Source organism: Nematocida homosporus (assembly GCF_024244095.1).
Source record: "Nematocida homosporus strain JUm1504 chromosome Unknown 2049, whole genome shotgun sequence".
In the NCBI taxonomy this organism is placed as follows: Eukaryota; Fungi; Microsporidia; genus Nematocida; species Nematocida homosporus.
In genome coordinates, this window is record NW_026250640.1 from 1 (window position 1) to 21,947 (window position 21,947).

The window sequence follows — 21,947 nt, forward strand, 5'->3', positions numbered from 1 at the left end:
TATCCAATTAGGGTTATTCCTGATGCGCATAATAAGACTATTTGGTCGATGGACTTTCATCCGGTGGGGCATACATTAGCTACTAGTTCGGTTGATAATACAGTGAAGTTTTGGGCTCGATCAAGACCGACCACCGAAAGTACTTCAGGCGAGCAGGAGGGTGTGGCTTTTGAACACGAAAAGATACCTGGGATTGGGTATTCCATGCAGGAGTAAGTATTAAGTGAGGTTGTGTTAGTATTGAGTTGGTATTGCGTTGGTATTGCGTTAGTATTGAGTGGTGAGATGGTTATGTGAGGTTGAGTGGTGAGATGGTTGGGGAGGTTGTAATAAAGACGAGTTAGTATTGAGTTGATTTATTGCTACAATGTGTTGGTATTGAGTTGGTATTGAGTTGATGTTGATGAGTTAGTCTGTTGGCTTATCTTAATTTGATGGTAATAAAATGGGACTTGTTTGGGTATTTGGAGATTTAGGTTGTGACTTTTGAGGTTGAGGTGATGGTTGGAAGATAGATAGAGGGAAAATACCCGCGTGATTTGGAAAAGTATATATTGAAGGAGGAGGGGCGGAGTATGTATCCAAAATACAGAGAAGCAACAATTCGACTTGGTGTAATTGGTATCTATACGGCATCGGCTTATTGTTTGCTGATAGTGCATGGTCAGACAAGTTTGATATTTTTGGGCGTGGTGTTTTTGTTAGGTGGCTATTTGTTTAATAGTTGGCATGCAGCGACTTTAGCTTGTCTTTTACTTGGTGCGATAAAGGGGTCTGGATACTTAGTTACTTTGCCGTTAGTCGGGCCAATAATTAAATCGGGATTGCAAGGCTTTGACGATTTTAAGGAGGAATTCTTATGGAACCGTAGTCAGGCTAAAGAACCCCCGGAGCCAAGTGCTATGTACGCAGAAGGGTCACACACTAATCGCAGGATGCATAGGGGCGCGACTAATGGCTCTGGTAAAGGCAATTCAACTCATGAACGCAATAATAATCAGCACAAGCATATGTCTAGATCCCAGCATGAGATGGACGAAGTGACAAGGCTATATAATGGACTCAATCTTAATAAGCGTTTAAATAGACCCGGAGGTCCGTCGCGTGCTCAGTATGATATAAGGAGCCCACCTATGCCGCATAACTTTGCCCTCTATGATAGCGATGAAGTGAGTGATGATGATAGCGATGAAGAAGCCCAACCTACCTTCAACTACCAAAATCGGCAATATCCTTTTAATTACCAGGTACCATTCCAACAACAACCCCAGTATAACTACCAAGTACCACCACCTCCTCAACAACCACAATACAATTACAACTATCAAGTACCGCCTCAGCAGCCACAATACAATTACACTTATCAAGTACCGCCCCAACCATTCTACATCTACCAAATGCCTCCTCAACACCCCCCTTGCCACATCCATGAATATGAGAGCGACTCCGACTCAGCATCCAACACATCATCTGATTCAGAATCTGACCATCATGACTATGAGCTCGTAGAACCTCCATACTCACACTTTGGACATCCGCCCAGTTCACGGCCCGAACACTGTGCAAACCACCATATTCATCACCACCACGACCCCCATATCCACCACGACCCTCATGTCCATCACGACCATATCCACCACGACCCTCATGTCCATCACGACCATATCCACCATGACCATCATAACATTCACCACATTGGCCATCATGACTGCCATAATGTTCAGCCAGGTAATTACACAATTGATTCTCATGGTCACCACCACAATAGTCATCTTCCAATCTATGCTATGGGACAGCCCGGACCTCTTCCTACCCGCTGGCCAGACCACCACGGCCACGGCCATCTTGATAGGTGGGACAATACAGCCAATCCTCCGCACAGCTAACGCTTTCCTATTGATTTATCTAACTCAGCACTTGTTAATTACATTACATATCTCCAGAGTGACCAGACCAACTCAACAACCCTTCCCCACATTCCAATCCACTACTAACTCAACCCAATATTAACTCAACCCATTACTAATCTCATCTTAATACTAACTCAATGAATTCACTCATTCTTCAAACTTATTCACTGTTTACTACACTTTCCTACTAACTGCGTTGATTAAGTACAGCACAAACTCGCCGGAATGAATAAAGTGGTTGATTTGAAATGTCCTCATGCATTCACAAACTGTTTAAAGGCCTATACTCCTGGCTTTACTCATAATAGATATTTATTAGACCAGTCTGGGGATAACTACTCTAATACTCGGCGCCCCCATCGCTGGTATTCAGCACATTCGTCTCAGTGCATTATGTCGAAAGGAAGCATTCCGATTGGGTTTGCGCCATAGACCAGATGTGCCGACTACTCTCTCTATGCAACCCATCTGGCCTATGGCAAGAATGATTCTCACGGCTTTATTTATACCTCACATGACAGCTCTATCTCAGTTTGACAGTACAGAATTACAAACCACAACAAGTTAAGTTAAATTGAGTTAAGTTAAGTCAACTCAATACCAACTCAATACTAATACTAACCCAATACCAACTCAATATCAATACCAACTCAATACTAATACCAACTCAATACTAATACCAAGCCAATCACTTAAAACAAAACTGAATACTAACTCTTCCGAATTAGAAACGAAAGCTAATGGAATATCTTTATTCACATTACATTAAGAGAAGAAGCTATTGAACAAGACCTACATAAATGGATTGATTGCTGCGGGTATTCGCTCATACAGCGCCAGTAAACACAACCCTTGTCCAATTTACCTCTCCACCACCCAACAGCCTCGGTATTTATACTTTAATTGCCAAACGGCCATCATAATTGGTTAGCCGGCCCAAGCACTCATTTGTACTTTCATCCAATACTAAGCCAGATCAACCAACAGAATCAGAGCATTACACCCGTGCTATCCATACTTTAATATCAACCACAAACCAAACTAAATCACCAACTATACCACTCCAAAACAAGCCAATTATTTACAGCCGTTTTGATCACTCATCAGCTGTAAATCTACCAATCAATAAAACCATAACAAACTGTTAGATTGTTTAATCAAGACTTTTATTGGAAATTCAACGTTTATAATCACTTATTGATAAAGTTTAGGGAACTGATCAACAGCAAAGTTATTAACTAGAAGCAATCTGAAGGCTACATATCCCATTAACACAGCCGTCATTATCTGTAATCTTCTCCTCTTTGAGTGTTTGTACTTAAGAACAGTAGTAAATTGCGTCCAAATGAAGTAAGCAATCAGTCCAACCATCAACATAATATAGCATACGAGCTCATTACCTACAGTTAGATGTTGAGTACTAAGCTTAGCTAATTTTTCAGCAGGCACACTCTTAACCACTAAAACCCAAGCCAGCGCGCCCAGCGCACCCAGCAAAATTGGACCTAAGAATATCAGTAGTGATTTAGCCACCAACATAACCTTGCGTCTAGTACTGAAGACTTTGGAAGACCTCAGTACATTTGGCAGATCAGAGCGAAGCACATAGGTTAAGTTGAACGCCAAAATAGAGAAGGCAGTTAGCACCGTGAAAGGTCCTATCTCATTGCCCAGATGTAAATTCATCGGACTGCTACCTCCCTGAGCGATAAGCTGGATGATAAATAGAACCAAAAGTTGCACCGCTATCACCTGTTTAATCATAAAACCAGCTATTATATAGCGCTTAAACATACTGAGGTATGGCACTAAACTCAAGAATCCACCCATTATATTCCGGTTAAGAGTTTCATGGAAGGTGTTTCTGGCTGTAGATAAGTGTGTTAAGTACGCCTGTCTAACTTGAGCGAAAGCCTGCTGGTGTTCAGGCGAACCAGCCAGATCAGATTTTGGATTATTATAGAGAATCTGATTGTAAAAGATTACTTTCATTTGGTAGTAAGCATCAGCATAGTTCTCAAAGGCAACATCAATTTGTCGGTTTCCTAAGCTACCAATAGTTACTTGTTGACCGAACATTTCCATTTCTTTCTCAGCCAACTCAATCAACTCTAACTCTCCCAAATGGATGTGAGTCTCTAAAGCTTCTATCTTTTTACGAAACTCTGTGTTCTTGGGATCAGATATCTTATCAATAACATTTTGAACTACTTTTTCAACGGCTTGGGGGTTTCTTGATGTCTTCTCATCCAATGTACCGATAGCATTATTGATAGATTTTTCTAAGTAGATAGCCCAAAATGCATGGGCTAAAGTCTCATACTTAGAACTGTCGTACGCATTTGCTTTTATATCGCTTTGAGGCTCAATAAGTGTCAGACCGGCTATGTAGGACTGAACAGTCATGTGGTCTCTTCGTTTGAAGGAAATCATAGGTTTATCTATCGCATTTAATTGGATTTCGCTTTGGTTTTGAACCGATTTCGGCCGAGTGGCAATGGCCTTGGCCAAGTAGCTTGCCAAGGTTTCTTCTTGGCTATCAAAATCAGAAAGGTCGATCTGTAATAAGATTGAATGTGATGTCATAAAATTTTGCAAGAAACAAAGTATATATATTTCCTTTTTGGGTAATATGAAAACAATGAAAATTCTGATTCCAATCCGTTTCACAAAAATATCAAATTACAAAAATTAGGACTATATTGGCCAGACTCCGGTCAAATACTGCTATAATTATATTGGTTTGACGCCAAATGATGCAATAAATTCTACTATGACATCAAAGCAGTACTTAATTAAGCTAAGTTGAAGTTAGCCAAATCAATCATCGAGTAGCTCCACCATCTCTAATAACATCCCACTACCGAGTCTAAACATAATAAACTTACTATTTAATCTAATCTAATCTAAACTCAACATAGCTCAATCTAATATAATCTAAACTCAACATAGCTCAATCTAATATAAACTCAACTCAATACAATCCAAACTCAACACAATCTAAACTTAACTCTATCAAATTGAGTTATATCAATATTTATTGATTTGAGTTGTTAAGAGTTGTAACCAACCAACTAATCAAACCCAATGCCAGCTTAATCTAATCTCTTCTCATCATTTTATAACCCAACCCAACCCAACCCAACTCAACTCAACCTAACCCAACTCAAACTAACTCAAAGATAGTACACTGATTTTGATTACAACATTAATGGAAGTATCTAGTTAGATTGCCCGGCCGTCGCTTAACTCCTGCTCCTTGATCGGGACCATTAGGAAGGTTTTCACGATTAGTCTCTACTTCCACACCCGAAACATGCTGCTTAAGAAAGGCCGTAAACTTCGGCTTAGCCTCATTCCAGCTACTTAAAACCTGCATTGATTCACTCGCCCAACCAGATAACATTTTACGATGGCTTGTAAATGAATAACGACTATCTAACCAAAAAATACTCCCCCAATCTTCCTTATGCCGAATACATCTCCCTACCCCCTGATTAACCGCTTTATAGGCCTGTTGCTCATACCAAGTCTGACCCGATTTCCGCAAGTACTGATTATTGTACTCCTTCTTCAACATATTAGACTTACAAGTAATACTAAGATAAGGAATACCTACCACCACCACAGCTCTGGATTCATGATCACGAAAATCAACTCCTTCACTAGCTTTACCCCGGAAAACACAAAGGAAGACACAAAATCCCTGTCTACTATTCTTCTTGTACAGACTCAACTGTTTTTCAAACATACCCATATCAGTTGATTCCCGATAAACAGTCACCTCCCCAATTTGTTTAGCTAACTTATCAATAGAACTATAACTCGGTGCAAATACTAGTACACCACCAATTCGGCCTAAAGACTTAGATATTTCCGTAATAATCTTCCCTATCTCCATAAAATAAGTCGGAGTTTGTCCTTTATACGTTCCTATAAACTTCTCCCGGCCATTCCCGGTAATACAAACGGGAAACAACTGATTCTTCCCAATTACATGCGGGGCTAAGACTTGGTGCTTAAACACCGGCTCAAAACTCGTCAACTCCGTACAGATCGGCTCAAAAGGAGTTAAAGTTCCCGATAAAAGAACTACACAACGAGCCATCTTCTCAATCGGCCTAAAGAGAACTTCCGCATGTAAACAACTAAATAACAACTTATCAGCAGCCGTAATAATAGCATAGCGAGTTTCACCAGGAGTCAACATATTCTGGGCAACAAAAACGATCTGGGAAAGAACTTGGCCTTCACGAGGTCCTAATAAGTCGCGTTGAGAAAGACTCGTATAAGCATCGACTAGTCGAGCTACTGCTTCCGGACATAAACCCATTTTACCCATTTCTGCTACCATTTCCTGCTCAGCAATAGCTATTTCCACCTCCTGATTAAATCCCGACTGATTCTGACTAAGCATTCTTATCTCTTCTGCTTTAGCTTCCATATAAGTGATAAGCGTATCAGCAATGTTTTTAATCGCACTAAAATCCCCTATCAATTCATCCCGTCTATCATCACATCCAGTTGCTAACTCAGCAATACCTTCAGCTGCTTTACGTTGTACCATATTGCATAAAGGAATAGTTAACTCCATAGAAGCTGCATCACGACAAGCATCTTCAATATTATGTCCTTCATCAATAATCAGAGCTGAACTCTCTAAGTTAATACTAAGTGCTTTACGAATAAGCGGGTTAATGATATAGTTATAAGGAGCAAAGACAAGACTAGCCCGTTCGGTTAGTTTACGTACACCGTAGTAGGGACAGGCCGATTCTTTACGGCCGTACTTACTGACATCTTCAATATTAAATACACCAACATTTAACGACTCAACCTTATCTTTGTTATCATAAAAAGTACATCCGGCATTATTCCGTTGGTTTTTACAACCACTATCTAGATCTAGTTTGTTATCTCTAAGTACAGTTTGGTTTAAGCACATGTGTTTACGACTGCCTAGTACGGACATAGAAGGTGGATTTGGGATCTTCTTAAGTTGCTCAATGAGTTGACTGATTTGTTGGTGTGTGCGCGAACAGATATAAACTTTAACTACTTCAGTGGAACCATCAGGACCAGATGTTTGGGTGGTTTTCATGCGTTGAATCCAAGCACTGACTGCTGCTAAGATGCTAAAAGACTTTCCTGTACCTGTAGGACTTTCTACCATGCCGGACTCACTTCTTTCTAAGCAGGCCAAAATTGTTTCCATTGTTTTGATTTGGGCTGGATATGGTTTAACGGGAAGTTTAACCGAATATCCAAGTATATCCTGGCTATACATAAAAATATTTTATGCTAGATGACGTATTAAGCTATCTAAAGCGTCGTAAGATATCTAATTCATCGTCTACTGTTGTTCAATCCCCTATTGGGTTAAGTCAAAATCAAAATCAAACCCAAAATCAAAATCAAAACTTATCTTTAAGAAAAATCAGTTGTACCGAGTCTAATCCGGTTGTTTGTACGCAAACAGTGCTTCCTACGGTTCAGTCTAGACTTCTGGCGGTAAAACAGGAGCATACTGAGCAGTCAGTAGTTGATTTACATACGATTCGTAAATCTGATCAGTTGAAGTGCCCGGGACTAGTCATTGCTTATATTAAGGTACCTTTACAAGATCATTTGGCCGATCAAGTGGTTTTAGCCGATCAAACAGATGAGTTAGTCTGTTCTGTACATCCGAGTGTACAAGAAGTACACCAGCTTGAGAAGGATACTATCTTAGTTCTGGACTCACCGGCGGTCTGGCGACTCTCCCATGCCAAGCACACCCCCGTGCTTAACCTTACCCTCAAGAACATACAGCAAGTAGTACCATACTAAATAGTGCATTAAGTTGAGTTAAGTTGAGTTGAGTTAGTATTGAGTTGGGTTGTGTTAGGTTAGGTTGAAGTGGGATTGGTTTGGGATTGAGTTAATTGGTATATAAAAATGATAGTTGAGATAAGCTGGATGGTTTTTAGATTTTGATTTTTAACCCAATAATTTGCAAAGATAAGATATCTGTATAAGAGGTTTAGTCTAGATCACTATCTAAGCTGTTTGCTAAATTCAAATATTAAATTGATCTTAACCAATTATAAGTCTTACTCGTACAGGTACTCTTTTATTATCACAATCTAACCCAATACTAATACAACACCAACTCAATACTAATACAACACCAACTCAACTCAATACTAACTTAAGTAGGTCTGACCAGAATAATAAAGTCACTTTCCCATCTTCAACTCGTCTAAACTTTTATCCTTTAACACTTCTCTTCTACTCCGAATAGGACACTCACACAAAGCTTTTGATAGCCACTATTAAGTTAAGTTAAGTTAAGTTAAGATTGGGTTGGGTTGGGTTTAGTTAGTATTACCACTGCCAATCCGACTCAACTTAACCCAACTCAACCCAATACTAACCCAATTCAATATTTAGTAAAAATTACCCAAAAAGGAAAATTTCAAGACTACTACTAATTTATGTTCTTTTACATTAACTCATGATATAGCCTAAACAAGGCATACCATCTCCTTCCCATCCAACACCAATACTAACTCAATACTAACTCAACACCAACTCAATACTAACCCTACCAAACCAAACTAAACCAAAACACAACTTAATGCAATCTAATCTAATCTGGAATTTTCCAGAATTTGTAAAACTATATAATGACAAAATTTCCACAGTCTCATGCAACAATCAGAAGCCCAACATAAACATGAAGAATCTCTAGATATCGAAACTCAAAAAGTCATGCAAGAAATCAAACAAGAAATGCCCCCAACTTATTCTGCCGAAGCCCCAAAGCTAGATTCTAATCTAGTTAACAATTCTGAAGAAGAAGAACACAAGTTTGATGCGCAAGTCGATAGTTTATTAAGTATTTTGATTAATTCAGTCTATTCCAGTAAAGATTATTTTTTAAGAGAGCTTATCTCTAATGCTAGTGATGCAATTGATAAGAGAAAAAGATCTCTTTACGTTTCAGGTACTTGCAATGAAGAATTAGCCATTAAAATAGTCCCAGATAGTGATAAAAACACAATCACAATTATTGATAACGGAATTGGTATGAGTAAAGCCGATTTAATCAACTTTTTAGGTAGTATTGCTACTAGTGGTACTAAAGAGTTCAAAAAGAAGATTGCTAATACTGAGAATCCGGATATGGGTGCTTTAATAGGTCAATTCGGTCTTGGATTCTACTCAGCCTTCTTAGTAGCCGATCAAGTAGATGTGATTACTAAAAAGGAAGAAGATGTACCTTATATCTGGAGTAGTAGAGGACCGGGTGGGTTTGTTATTGCTCCGTACCATAGTGAAGTCCCTCAAGGTACTTCAGTTGTCCTTCATATTGCCGAAAGGTGCAAAGAGTACTTAAATACTACTAAGTTAGAGAATATCATTAAGGCCCATTCAGCCTTTGTAGCTTATCCTATCTATCTTTACGTCCTATCAGAAAAGACCAGAAAAGTACCTAAACCAGATACTGATAAGCCAGTAGAAGAGATTAAGGAGGAAGGTGAAGATAAAGATAAGGATGGAGAGATTAAAGAGGCCGATGAAGTAGTTGATGAAGAGAAGGAGAGTGAAGAGGTTGAAGAGACCTATACTGAAGGTGAGTACAAGCACTTGAATGCTCAAGCTCCCATTTGGTCACGAAATCCTCGTCAGGAGACTATTACTGAAGCGGAGTATGAGAGTTTTTACAAGACTTTATCCAACGACTGGGAGAAGCATATTGCTGTTAACCATTCTTTTATTGAAGGCGGTGATATTGAAATGCAAGTTTTACTCTTCTTACAAAGTCATCCATCTTATGGTGTTTTTGATAGGGGAAGTAAACCTCCTTGCAATATTAAGTTGTACGTTCAGAATGTTCTTATTACTAGTGACTTATCGGAAGCAGTACCCGAATGGATGTCCTGTGTGCATGGAGTAGTTAGTTCTAAAGACATTCCAGTGAATGTATCTCGAGAAGTAGTTCAAGGTAAGTCAGTTATGAACTTGATTAAGCGGGTTTTAGTTAAGAAAACTATTGATATGTTCAAAGACTTATCTAAAGATAAGGAAAACTTCATGAAATTTTACAAACACGGTGCAACTAATATTAAACTAGGTATTTACAAGGAATCTAGTGATATTGCGCAAAAACTAGCTAAGTTCCTGTACTTCCCTTCTTCTAAGAGTGAAGAACCTATCTCTCTTGATGAGTACGTTAGTCGTATGGCCGAAGGACAAAAACAGATCTATATTCTAACGGGTATTAGTTTAAACGAGTTGAAGAGACATCCTATGTTGGAGAAGGTCAAGAAGTACGAAGTACTTTACATGGCTGAACCAATTGATGAGTTTGCTATTCAGGCTTTGAACAAGTACAATGACTTGCCTTTCCAAAGAATTACTAGTGATGGTTTAGAACTACCTGGTGAGACTAAGGATATGCAAGCTGAGGAGGAGAATTATAAGACCTTTGTAGAGAAGGCTAAGACTGTTTTAGGAGAAGGAGTTGAGAAGGTTGTTCTATCTGGTGATTTGGTAGAGAGTGCTTGTACGATTAAGAGTGGTAAGTACTCCTACTCGGGAGCAATGGAGCATATTATGCGTACTCAGCCGGGTCAGGCTTCTAATCCTATGTTTGCTTCTGGGTACTTGACGAAGAAGATCTTTGAGATTAATCCGGGCCATCCGATTGTCCAGGGACTGAAACGTAAGTTTGATGCGGGTCAGGACAGTGAGTTTGAAAGTGGTATTAAGTTGATTTATGAGACATCTTTATTGGCTTGTGGGTACCCGATTGAGAACTTAGGTGACTTTGCCTCTAAAGTCTTTAACTATATTGAAACTGGCATTAAAAAGGACTGTGAAGGTCAAGTTGAAGTTAGTCAAACTGAAACTACTCAGGCCGAGGCTGCCCCAGCTGCTTAAGTGTTTAAGCTAAGCTAAACTAGCAATAAAGTCTTTTAACTTTACCTTCATATTTAGTTGGTATTTTGTTTTGATTTCGTATGTTGTGTTGTGTGAGATATCTTATCTTGAGTTGTTATCTCAAATTATCATATCTTGATAATAAATTCAAAACTTATCTTATCTTAACTTATTGTAATGCTGTCATACAACTACTAGCCAATACTACCAACTTGATTACTACTTAGTACTCACTACTTACTACTTACTACTTACTAATACCAACACTAACCTAAGATGACGTCATCCTCATTTACACTCTTATTTACTCAATAAATGACACTATTTATCTCAAGGAATATCTTTAATAGAGTACGTGTTAGTTAAGTATTGAGTTGGGATTGAGTATTAGACTTATCTTATCTTAATAATAAATTCAAAACTTACCTTATCTTATCTTAATAATAAATTCAAAACTTACCAAAACTAATCTTATCAAAACTTATCAAAACTTACTATATCATATCAAAACACATCAAAACTCACCATATCAAAACATATCATAACATAACATCACATAACTTAATCCAGTTCAATACATATCTGGATGATAGCAAAGTTTTTCATGGCTGAACTGAATAGTGCGGCTAGATCTGAATTTCTATTGGAAATACAAAAAGTAGTTGCTACTTTGCAAGCTTATCATAACTGTGATCTGTCTGTGGAGATACAAGAACGTATTTATGAGGTGCTAGAAGCCTCTATTGTGCGGGGACCGAGTAATATTGAGGAGTTTTTGGTTCTCTTTACTTCATTTGTGCGGCAAAGTGGTTGGTTGATTGAAACTGAATTGAAATGGTTTAAAGATATCTTTGTTTTGTTTTTGAAATCGATTACGGAACCTTCGGCTCGACTGGCTGGATATGCTAGAGAGGCTTTGCAACTTTTGGAAAGGGCTAGTGCTGGTGCATCTGGAGATAGGTTGGTTGATTTGCTTTTGGTACAGTTGGAGATTAATGTTTTGTTAGTAGAGACTTTTGATAACTCAGTAAAGATAGAAGAGATTATTACTTTGTTACAAGAGGCTTTGGATTTACATTGGGTCTTTATTGGGGGTACGGCTAAGATGTATGCTAATCAAGTAGAGGAGGCTCCCATCCTTAAGTGTGCTATAGAGAAAAGAGTGGGGAAGGTACCGAATACTAATCAGCTGGAAGTTTTAGAGGGACAAATTCCAGCTAATGATAGATACTTCCTCTTCCCACAAGAAACACATTTGGTTTATGGACTAGTAAGTAGGGAAGTAGAGTGCTTAGTACTGGTGGCTAAGTATTTAGTGACTCGCTCGGATGAAGAGTCACAAGCCCGGGCGGAAGCATTAGCTAAACGAATTCTTTTGGAAGAGGTGAATGGAGCAGCTTTGTTAGTCTATTCCCAAACGATTAAGAACAGACCTTTAGCCCGACTGTCTCTTATTGAGTACGTTATGCAACTAGATGACAGTCCTTGTAATGAGCAGGAAAGAGAGTTGCTTTATGCCCAGGCTTTGACTGCAGTTGGATCACATAGTAGTGCTTATACTTATTTTCAAAAGCACAATCAACTGAACTTACTTATCAAATCTCTTTGTTTAGCGGAGAAGAAAGAGTTGGCCGTGCCTTTACTAACCAAGAAGATTGCTGAGGTAAGAAATAAGTTAGAGAATCAGGAAGTGGCCGATTTGGCTCTGCTGGCTCTTATGAATACTAAATCTAACCGTGAAGCAGTTACTATGCTGCGTATTGAGCTAGGCACTTTATTATATACTCTTGGTAAGTTAACAGTCGATACAACTGTTCTACATGAGGCTTTCTCGCTTTTGAAAACGGCTAAGTATGCCAAGACTCTTTGTACGCACTTACTCCTGGAAGGTAAAATACCAGAGGCTATTCAAGTCTTGCAGCAGTGTCCTTTTGAAGTAGTAGATAATGAGACTCTTTTGTTAACGGCAGTTACTCTTATGCAGACTGAGAAGTACCAAGATGCCGAACGCGTGCTTAAATACTCGTATACCTTTAATCAGCCGGACCAACGGATTGACTCAGCTCTTCAAGTAGTACTAGTACAACAGGGCAAGATTGATGAATTATTGGAGACTTTGTATGCCCGGGTGAAAATCTACTCCCGGCATTTTGTGAAAGATTGCAATAGTCTGTTTACGTTTGGCTCTTCCTTTTTGCAATTCAAGTATGCAGCTGCGGCTATCGCTGCTTTTTACCAGAAGACCAATCAAGTTGCTCCAGCTTGGATAGAAACTATGCTTAAGTCTGCTGCTAAACATCCAGAAGCGAGTGAAGAACTCCTGCGCGTACTAACCCCCATTCCAACTCTAGATGTAGCTCCGTACATTAAGCAAGCCCTGGCGTCTGAACAACCTATTGCCCCGGAAGTCGAGTACTTTGCCCGAAAACGACTGATTGAAGAAGCCATTCACAAACGCGCCTATGATACAGCTGCAGAGGCCCATCTTCAGAAAATGAAAGGACTATCCACAACTATCAATCAAGATAGAGACTACTTAGATACAGTCTACGCTTTTTTCCAAAGCCAGCGCCCTGGCTAGTCCTAGCATACATTCTATCTCACTCCACTCCACTCCACCCCAACCAACGCAATCTAATCCTACCCCAACCAACGCAATACTAACTCAATAAAGATGGAAAGTCCGATTTGAAACTCACTGAAAGTGACTTTTGTCATTCTCGGGTTAGTATTGGGTTAAGCTGGAGTGGGGTTTGAGGTGGCTGGAGCTGAAAGTAATAAAGATGTCTTATTGAGCTGGTATAACAATTTCTAGGTTAAAATACACACTGGCCTGCTAGATTCACTTGAATTCACATTATCTGGCGACTGTTTTGAAATTATCTATCAATCCAAAGGAAATCTTCTTTTCTTATCTGAAGATATTTCAGCGAATAAAATCTACCTTGTTTAGCTAGATACTAATCCCTGTTAGACCAAGAATTTACCCGCACAATCAATAAATTCAACCCAAACTACTAAGCTAGTCCTTGTATATAATCAGACTCTTTAGATATAAATAAACTTGGTATAATAGTTTAAAAGTGATCTTTATTCCTTCTGATCAGTGCGTAGTAATAATATATCCAGCCGCGCTCATGTCTCTTTGTCTTTGTGCTTTGTCTCCCGGTTGTATTTGCCAGCACCGCGTAGTATGATTTCGGAGTTCGTTAAGTACATGCTAGTGCCGGGCCATCGTCTATTGTTAATGCTATTGCTATAATGCTTGACGACTAAAACCTTATCTCTGGGTGCGGGCTCTTTTACCTTTATATATACATCTCTAACCCGGCTCATTGCAACCAAGTACTTTGGCTGGTGCAGGGCATCTATCATTGGGTTAGTATTGGAGTTATCTTTACCAGCACAAGCACTATGTTTGGAGTGTTATTGAATTGCTATTAAGCCAGTGGGCAGTGTCCTTCTGTTCGCCAGAGTACATTCGTTCGATTTCTTAGTCATAAACCATTTGACATTCTTCATCCTGGAGTGGGCGGCCGTTAGTCATCGGCCAGCCATAACACACGTCAATAGGCGTATTGTTGATGGCTTGATGCCATTGTTCGTTATAGGACCTAACAACATCATTCAACTGATCAATCCAACGATCGGGATTGTCACTTGATCTATCCTTGAACAAACCCTGAATTATACTTTGATTAACACACTCCACTTTACCTTGGCTTTGTGGAGGCCGAGGAGAGTCGTGCCTGTATTCAATATCGAACTCCTTCATAAAAGCGATGACGCCAACATTGACAAACCCAGGGTCATTGTTGCTTTTTACTATCCATGGACAACCAAACACAGCAAACTGTTGTTGCAGCTGTTTAACAACAGCTTTGCCTGTTTTTCGCTTCATTTTCATAGCCACTAGATACTTAGAATAAACATCTATAGTTGTCAAAATCCATCCATATCCATCGTTTGCTTCGGCACAATAGCGCATATCAATAAAGTCAATTAGCAAGTGCATTCTTGGCGGCACATCTTCAATATCCAGCAGGGGAATGGTTTGCTTTGGTGGAGGAGGCTTGTTGCATCTAGAGCAATCGGTAGCTATTCTGAGAATAGTTTGTCGAGTGAAGCCCATATACTGTTTTCGCAGGAATCTATAAACATTCTTTGTCGATGCATGCTTCTCTTTGATGTGCTGGGCTTGGACGAGGCTCTTTAGTCTCACAGAGTCATCATTGCCGATTACTTCGAGCAGGTTCTTGCCTTCTGTGCTACAGGCTACGTAGTACAACTTGTTATTGTAGAGCAGAAACCTCTCTGCATTCCTTTGAAGTCGCTGCCATTGGAGCTTAGATAGACCTACGGGTCTACTAGAATCTCCTTGTTTATACTGAATTAGTTGTTCAATATCTTTCATTGTCAGATTTAGTTTCAACATTACAATTAAGCCCAAAAGCTAGATACAAAACATTTTAACCTTTAACAGCACGATCATTTTGATAGTCTTTATTCCAATTCAACTCCATGAATGTAGGGTTGATTTCACTTCCGGCGAAAGAAAGTTTGGGCCAGTTGATATTGCGACCAAGATTATTTTGAATCTCCACAATAAATACCAGAGTTACTTTTAGTTGTTTCAGCTCAACTAGTCCATTCACAACCCAACACAACCCAACCCCAACTCAATTCAAATAATGATTGGTTACCTGGCTTACGTCAGAACTGTATCTTTTGCCATGGCAACAAACAAGATGAAACCCAATCTATAAAGCACGTACATCCCAGGTACACATGGAAATAGCCTTCTACAGCAACAAATGCGCCCTAAAAGATACCCTGCGCATTATTCGCCATGCCAAGAATCCCTGTTTAAAGCGCAAGCAGCAACTAACTGAATATTCTGAAGGTCTGATTGGCACCAATCAAAGCATTATTTCCCTGCATCCTAACATATCCCAAGACGAAGTATCTGAATTTACTAAACTTGTTGACCAGTGGCACTCCCTCAATAGCACAGCCACAACTGGCAACAACTACTGCCTTGTCTGTCTCAAAAACTGTCTTGAAAGTCATACCGAATCCCTCCCCTCCCAATCCACCACCATTGAAGAACCCCAACTCCCTCCAAAAACCCAAGACATTAAAGACGTAGCCGATAAGATGGAACGCCTTCATGAAAAAGCCCAATTCATTGAAGCTGTAGTTACTGTCCAAAATGAAAGAATTGACCAGACTTCTTATGATACTCAATTTTCAGCTGAATACTCCCAAAACCATTTAGTTGAACTCGAAGAAATCCTACGCCGCAAGAAACGAAGTCTTCTAATCAAAAGATGGCTAGGCGCCCTATTTGTCTTTATTTGCTTCCTTTCTTTACTTCTCTTAAGACCAGTTTTTCCCTAATCTGGTAATAAATGGATTCATGATTTCGATTTTCATTATTTCTTATGGCTGACGATAGTACCCAAGGAGAACCCAATTCAGTCGCCTTTTCTTTCGAAGATGCCAGTCAAATGTACCTCAGTGCCACCAAAAACACATCTTCTTTCAGCACCGAGAATTGTCAAAATCTGGTTGAACCAATCAGAGCACAGACCGAGGAGAACGTCCGGGTGGTTTGGGGAACCACAATTAACATTCATGATACAATCGAGCAGTTTAAAGACTTTATCCGATCTTATACGACCGAAGATGGCCGCACTCCATACTTATCCATGCTGGAAGAAATGCACGAGGTTGAAAGAACAACTTTAAAGATTGATTGTACTCATCTCAAGTCAGATAAGTATCTTTCTTTGCATAGCAAAATACTTCATTATCCAGTTGAGATTTTTCCTCTTTTGGAAATTGCCGTTACTGATATTTATTTAGAAAGGTATCCTTCAGCTGCTCCGCATATCAAAATCATTCTTAACAACATTGAGAACTCCAAGTACATTCGTGATCTTATGCCTAGTGATATTGATACTTTAATTGAAATTACAGGGATGGTGACTAAGACTAGTAGTATAATTCCAGATATTACTACGGCTATCTTTGTTTGCAACAAGTGCCAGGCTTCAGTTAAGTCAGAAGTCGTGCGTGGAGTTATCTCTGAGCCGGTTGATTGTGCTTGTGGTGAAAAGTTTACTATGGAAATGGACAGTTCGCTATCTTCCTTCCAGGATAAGCAGATCATTAAGTTGCAAGAACTCCCTGAAATGTCCAAAGACGGTTTAGTTCCTTCAACCATTACAGTGATTGCTAATTCTATTCTGACTGATAAGCTAGTGCCTGGAGATAAGGTGCAGATTTCTGGGATTTATCGGGCTGTGCCTTTGAAACTGAACTATCTGCACCGGACAATCAAAAGTTCATTCAATACTTACTTGGAAATGGTTAGTTTCAATTTGCTATCGCACACTCCGGAATCTCAAGATGGCTTTGATGTTCTTGGCCAGATTGAAGAGTTGCGTAATAGTAAGACGCTCTACCATGATTTAGCTGCTTCAGTGGCCCCTTCTATTTATGGTATGCTTGATGTTAAGAAAGCTTTATTGTTACAGATGTTTGGTGGAGTCACGAAGACCTTGAATGGTGCTCGTTTTCGGGGTGACATTAATGTGTTGTTAGCTGGAGATCCGGGAGTGGCTAAAAGTCAGCTTATTCTGGGTGTGCACCGATTAATGGATCGAGGTGTGTATACGAGTGGTAAAGGATCAAGTGCAGTTGGTTTGACGGCTAATGTATCTCGTGATTCAGATAGTGGCCAGTATATTTTGGAATCTGGAGCTCTAGTTATTAGTGATGGAGGTATTTGTTGTATTGATGAGTTTGATAAGATGGATGAATCTACACGAAGTGTTCTTCATGAAGCTATGGAGCAACAAACAGTTAGTGTGGCTAAAGCTGGGATTATTACTACACTTAATGCTCGTTGTTCTATTTTGGCGGCTTGTAATCCGATTGGCAGTAATTATGATCCCAAACGGAATATTATTGAGAATCTAAACATTCCACCGACCTTACTAAGTCGTTTTGATATTGTTTGTCTTTTACTTGATAAGATCGATCCGGTTCGAGATAGGGAAATTAGTTCTTATATCATTGATTTGTATGCTGGGGAAGAAGATAAAAGTAAAGGTCCCATTGATCCTAAGGTTTTAAAGCAGTACATCAAAGAAGGCCGTCGAATCAATCCCAGGATCACTCCAGAATCAGCTGAAAAGATATCTAAGGGCTACCAAGAGCTAAGACTACTTGGTAATGGCAAGAGTGTAACCGCCACAACGAGACAGCTGGAAAGTATTATTCGGCTTAGTGAGGCGCATGCTCGTATGCGACTCTCATCTAAAGTCGAGCCAGAGGATGTAGAAGAAGCCATGCGACTAATCAAAGACTCTATTCATATCTATGCCATTGATCCAGTTACCGGTCGAATTGACATGGAGCTAATCCATTCCGGAAAGACTACTGCCGCTATTCAGCAAGAAGAAGATCTTAAGGAAGAAGTTCTTAAGGCTCTAGGCAAAGGCTCGACTATTCCAGCCCTACTAGAACGTCTTCTACCCAAGTTCCGCCTAACCGAAAAATCACTGCTTTCTACCTTAGAAGAACTCCAAGATGAAGGCAAACTTGTACTTGATGGCTACTATGCCACCCCTAACTAACTTGGACTGCTAATAAACATTCTTTCTTTACTCAACTATCTTATCTATTTATACCCAATGAATAATGATTTTCTTGCGATAACTATCCGTTATACTTCTATTGCATTGGGTTAGTATTGAGTTAGTATTAAGTTAGTATTGAGTTTGGTCATGGTGATATATGTCAACTATACAAACAAAGATAGCTGACAGTGATTATACTAGAAGCCGACTATTAACTAAACTTGATGCTTTATCTAACACAACCCAACCCAACTTAACCCAACATTATAATAATACTATACTAATAATAACCCAAAGCTTAGATAAGATAAGATACACTATTCAACCTAATTTGTTTATTGGATTACTTCACGGATTGTTTTGCCAACTTCACACCTAAGCTCACTATTCTCGGCAAACCATGCGGCATCCTCTGACGTCATCACTGGAATTGGCAAGTGCTCATCAAATGCCCCCAAAATCCCAGCTTCTTCCATAAGACTGGCATCAGCTGTAGTGCCTACAACTAGGACCTTAAACTTCTCCTGGTTCTTAGCAAAGATCTTAATGGCCTGTAAGACTGCATTAGAAAACCGAGGGCCTATGCTTACATAGTCCATTAAACCCTCAATATCATCCAAAACAACAACCGCCTCTGTACTACGGTAGGCGTCCTTAAACGTGCGCTTAATGTAATGCACCTTTTCATTCTCTTCCCGACCGACTAAATCACGTGGTGATATGACTCTAATGAAAGGTACTTCTGAATACTTAGCAATAGCTTCAGCCAGAACAGTTTTACCAGTCCCAGGTCGGCCAGAAAGAAGTACGGATAATGTCTTAGGACAACTTCCAGTTATCAATCGTTGCACCATTTGATCTCCAAAGGCCAGAACAGCCGCTGCACTTGGGAAGGTATAAAAAGGCTCTGGAATTCTGAGGCGTCGACTGACTCCAAAGGCCGGAGCCGTTTCCATTAAAGCCCGATCAAAATCAGCCTGGCCAATAATCACTTCCGACTGAACTCTCTTCGAACGCTCCAAAGCAAAAGAAGCCGCACTCTTAACTAGTGCAGTTATCTCGGCACCCGTAAAGTTACGAGCTCGACCTGCTGTCCCCGCCAAGTCCACATCCGGACCTAAGAAGCAGTTCTTAGCCATCTTACGCGTATGAATCCGCAAGATCTCCAATCGACCTTCTGCATCCGGTAGGGCTATCTCTATATGGATTTCAAACCGACCAGGACGTAAAAGTGCATCATCTATTAAATCTAACCGATTAGTCATTCCAATCACTAAAATGTTATTCAGACACTCAACCCCATCTATCTTAGATAAGAGTTGATTGACTACCTGATCACCTACTCCATTAGACGATCCACGAGACTTACAGATAGCATCTATCTCATCAAAAATAATTACATGCAACGGACTCTTCTCACCATACTTGCGATAATCAGCTTCTGCGTCTTCAAACAATCGCCTAATATTCTCTTCACTCTGTCCCACGTACTTGTTTAAAATCTCAGGTCCATTAACTATCTTAGGTGGAGCCGAGTGCAATAAGGCTGACATTTTCCTGGCAATCAAAGTCTTTCCTGTTCCTGGTGGACCGTAAAGCATAATTCCTTTGATATGAGAAATACCCATCTTCTGAATGAACTCTGGGGGGTAAGTACGCTGAATAAACGCTCGTCGGAACATTTCTCCAAAGGCTTTTTGTAGGCCACCAATCTCCATCTCTTGGAAGTTGAAATCTGAGGTGATAGTTAGGGCCGACTCTAGACCTAAAATTGTTATCTCAGGATGTTCTTTAATGCTTATTCTAGTGTCGGCCTGAACTACTCCAATAACTGCCTGGTCAAGTGTTTCTAGGTGTTCAATCCGCCCAATAAATATAAGGTGTTTAGTTGGATCTTCTTCTCCAGCAATGGGTAAGTAGACTTCTTGGCCTTCAGTTAAAGGAATGCCGGCTAGTCTAGTAGTAATGTCTTGGCTAAGCTTCTCTAATCCCGTCTTTAAATGGACATCTTTGGCCCGACCGAATAGGGAAATTTCTAGAGTAGAAATAACTGCTCGGCGCGAAATACCGATTGGCACGACATCAACGAAGTCTCCTTCTTGAGCTTGAACTAGACTGCGTTGAATTTGTGAGAGTGAGACTGTTCCTGACTGAAGTTGCGGCTCTTTATGAACTTTGAAGGCAAAACCACGAAGGGCACAAAAGGCGCCTTCAAAATCATCCGAAACGTACACCATGTTACTCTGGGCCCATAGATGTCTTTGCATCTTCACAACACGTCGCTGCATTCTATTTATTTTTGCGGGGTGTATTATTACTAAAAGCTAGATTGCCAATCAACAACTTAAGTGAAGTTTGGGTTGGTTTGGTAATGAGTTAGTATTTAGATGATGTCTAGTGCTTGGATTGGGATGGGTTTTGGTTGGGTTTAGGATAGATTTTGGTTGGGTTTAGGTTGGGTTTAGGCCTGGTTATTTTGAATTGGAATTGGATTTGGATTTGAAATTGGATTTGGAATTTGCGTTAAGTTGAATTGGGTTAGTATTGGGATGTGTTATAATAAACTGTGTTAAAATAAGATAAGTATTAGGTTTGGGTTGTGTTTGAGTTGTGTTTGGGTTGGTTTGGTTGAATTGGATTGGTTGGGTTTTTATTCTAATTCAATTTCAATCTTGACCTATCATAACACTATCATAGCCTAATACATCATAATGCTAATTTGACTTTGTGCTTACTTGTTGGTGCTCTAATTGACGAATATGAACCCAATTAATGTGGGAGATACAAACTGGTATTGCACCAAATTGACCAGGATAGTATTGAATTGGCACTGTGTTAGTTGGTTTAGACATTGCGCTGCCTTTCAAATGAAGTTCAATCCAATGAATGGGTTTGTAATAGACCCAATAATTCGAATACTAACACAACTCCAAACTCAGACCTTACAAAACCGTAAGTCTTGCCCTACAAACACTTGTTGGTAGTAGTAAAGACTAACCACTACTTTCACCCCACTTAACTCAACGCCAACTTAACTTATTTCAATGATTTTGATATCTTTATGCTATGCGCTTGGGTTATTTAAACAGACCGGATCTGTAATCACTAGTATCATACTTGACTCCAAAACTAAATTGCGATTGAGTTGGATGGATGGATGGATGGCTGAAAATGGAATTAGGATAGCACGAGAATGATTCTGTGCTACAATAAGAGGTCTTAATACAATACTAGCCCAATTGGCTCTTTATTAATCCTTTGGTCTATACGCCTGAGATGCCTAATCATATGCTGATCTTGGGTTAATTTAGGTTGGTTTGACTAATTGAGGCTGAATTATTTCAATTTTCCAGAAAAATATTATTACCATATTAGGTAATTTTAGGGTCGATTTGGCTAATTAGAATTCCAATTTCTGGCTCCAAAACTATAAATAGGTGCAAAGTTTTTAACCCTGGGT

The 21,947-nt window shown here is 39.6% G+C and overlaps 11 protein-coding genes across 11 annotated transcripts; 7 read left to right on the plus strand and 4 right to left on the minus strand.

Moving 5' to 3' along the window:
- Positions 1 to 216, plus strand: NEHOM01_2093 (uncharacterized protein; the record flags this gene model as incomplete). The annotated part of the gene is made up of 1 exon (XM_051490971.1): positions 1 to 216. A coding segment is annotated over one exon (216 nt), but the record flags the coding sequence as incomplete, so codon positions are not given.
- A 359-nt stretch (positions 217 to 575) lies between these two features.
- NEHOM01_2094 (uncharacterized protein) lies at positions 576 to 1,886 on the plus strand (the record flags this gene model as incomplete). The annotated part of the gene is made up of 1 exon (XM_051490972.1): positions 576 to 1,886. The coding sequence occupies one exon, from the start codon at positions 576 to 578 to the stop codon at positions 1,884 to 1,886; it is 1,311 nt and encodes a 436-aa protein (XP_051346932.1).
- A 1,218-nt stretch (positions 1,887 to 3,104) lies between these two features.
- On the minus strand, positions 3,105 to 4,496 carry NEHOM01_2095 (uncharacterized protein; the record flags this gene model as incomplete). The annotated part of the gene is made up of 1 exon (XM_051490973.1): positions 3,105 to 4,496. The coding sequence occupies one exon, from the start codon at positions 4,494 to 4,496 to the stop codon at positions 3,105 to 3,107; it is 1,392 nt and encodes a 463-aa protein (XP_051346933.1).
- Positions 4,497 to 5,118: 622 nt separating this feature from the next.
- NEHOM01_2096 (fanconi anemia group J protein) lies at positions 5,119 to 7,197 on the minus strand (the record flags this gene model as incomplete). The annotated part of the gene is made up of 1 exon (XM_051490974.1): positions 5,119 to 7,197. One exon carries the CDS (start codon positions 7,195 to 7,197, stop codon positions 5,119 to 5,121), a length of 2,079 nt encoding a protein of 692 aa, XP_051346934.1.
- An 11-nt stretch (positions 7,198 to 7,208) lies between these two features.
- NEHOM01_2097 (uncharacterized protein) lies at positions 7,209 to 7,739 on the plus strand (the record flags this gene model as incomplete). Its single annotated transcript, XM_051490975.1, has 1 exon — positions 7,209 to 7,739. One exon carries the CDS (start codon positions 7,209 to 7,211, stop codon positions 7,737 to 7,739), a length of 531 nt encoding a protein of 176 aa, XP_051346935.1.
- Positions 7,740 to 8,600: 861 nt separating this feature from the next.
- Positions 8,601 to 10,838, plus strand: NEHOM01_2098 (molecular chaperone HtpG; the record flags this gene model as incomplete). Its single annotated transcript, XM_051490976.1, has 1 exon — positions 8,601 to 10,838. One exon carries the CDS (start codon positions 8,601 to 8,603, stop codon positions 10,836 to 10,838), a length of 2,238 nt encoding a protein of 745 aa, XP_051346936.1.
- Positions 10,839 to 11,442: 604 nt separating this feature from the next.
- Positions 11,443 to 13,419, plus strand: NEHOM01_2099 (uncharacterized protein; the record flags this gene model as incomplete). Its single annotated transcript, XM_051490977.1, has 1 exon — positions 11,443 to 13,419. One exon carries the CDS (start codon positions 11,443 to 11,445, stop codon positions 13,417 to 13,419), a length of 1,977 nt encoding a protein of 658 aa, XP_051346937.1.
- A 912-nt stretch (positions 13,420 to 14,331) lies between these two features.
- Positions 14,332 to 15,273, minus strand: NEHOM01_2100 (uncharacterized protein; the record flags this gene model as incomplete). Its single annotated transcript, XM_051490978.1, has 1 exon — positions 14,332 to 15,273. The coding sequence occupies one exon, from the start codon at positions 15,271 to 15,273 to the stop codon at positions 14,332 to 14,334; it is 942 nt and encodes a 313-aa protein (XP_051346938.1).
- Positions 15,274 to 15,626: 353 nt separating this feature from the next.
- NEHOM01_2101 (uncharacterized protein) lies at positions 15,627 to 16,238 on the plus strand (the record flags this gene model as incomplete). The annotated part of the gene is made up of 1 exon (XM_051490979.1): positions 15,627 to 16,238. The coding sequence occupies one exon, from the start codon at positions 15,627 to 15,629 to the stop codon at positions 16,236 to 16,238; it is 612 nt and encodes a 203-aa protein (XP_051346939.1).
- A 44-nt stretch (positions 16,239 to 16,282) lies between these two features.
- Positions 16,283 to 18,484, plus strand: NEHOM01_2102 (DNA replication licensing factor MCM4; the record flags this gene model as incomplete). Its single annotated transcript, XM_051490980.1, has 1 exon — positions 16,283 to 18,484. One exon carries the CDS (start codon positions 16,283 to 16,285, stop codon positions 18,482 to 18,484), a length of 2,202 nt encoding a protein of 733 aa, XP_051346940.1.
- A 338-nt stretch (positions 18,485 to 18,822) lies between these two features.
- Positions 18,823 to 20,775, minus strand: NEHOM01_2103 (vesicle-fusing ATPase; the record flags this gene model as incomplete). The annotated part of the gene is made up of 1 exon (XM_051490981.1): positions 18,823 to 20,775. One exon carries the CDS (start codon positions 20,773 to 20,775, stop codon positions 18,823 to 18,825), a length of 1,953 nt encoding a protein of 650 aa, XP_051346941.1.
- Positions 20,776 to 21,947: the final 1,172 nt, after the last annotated feature.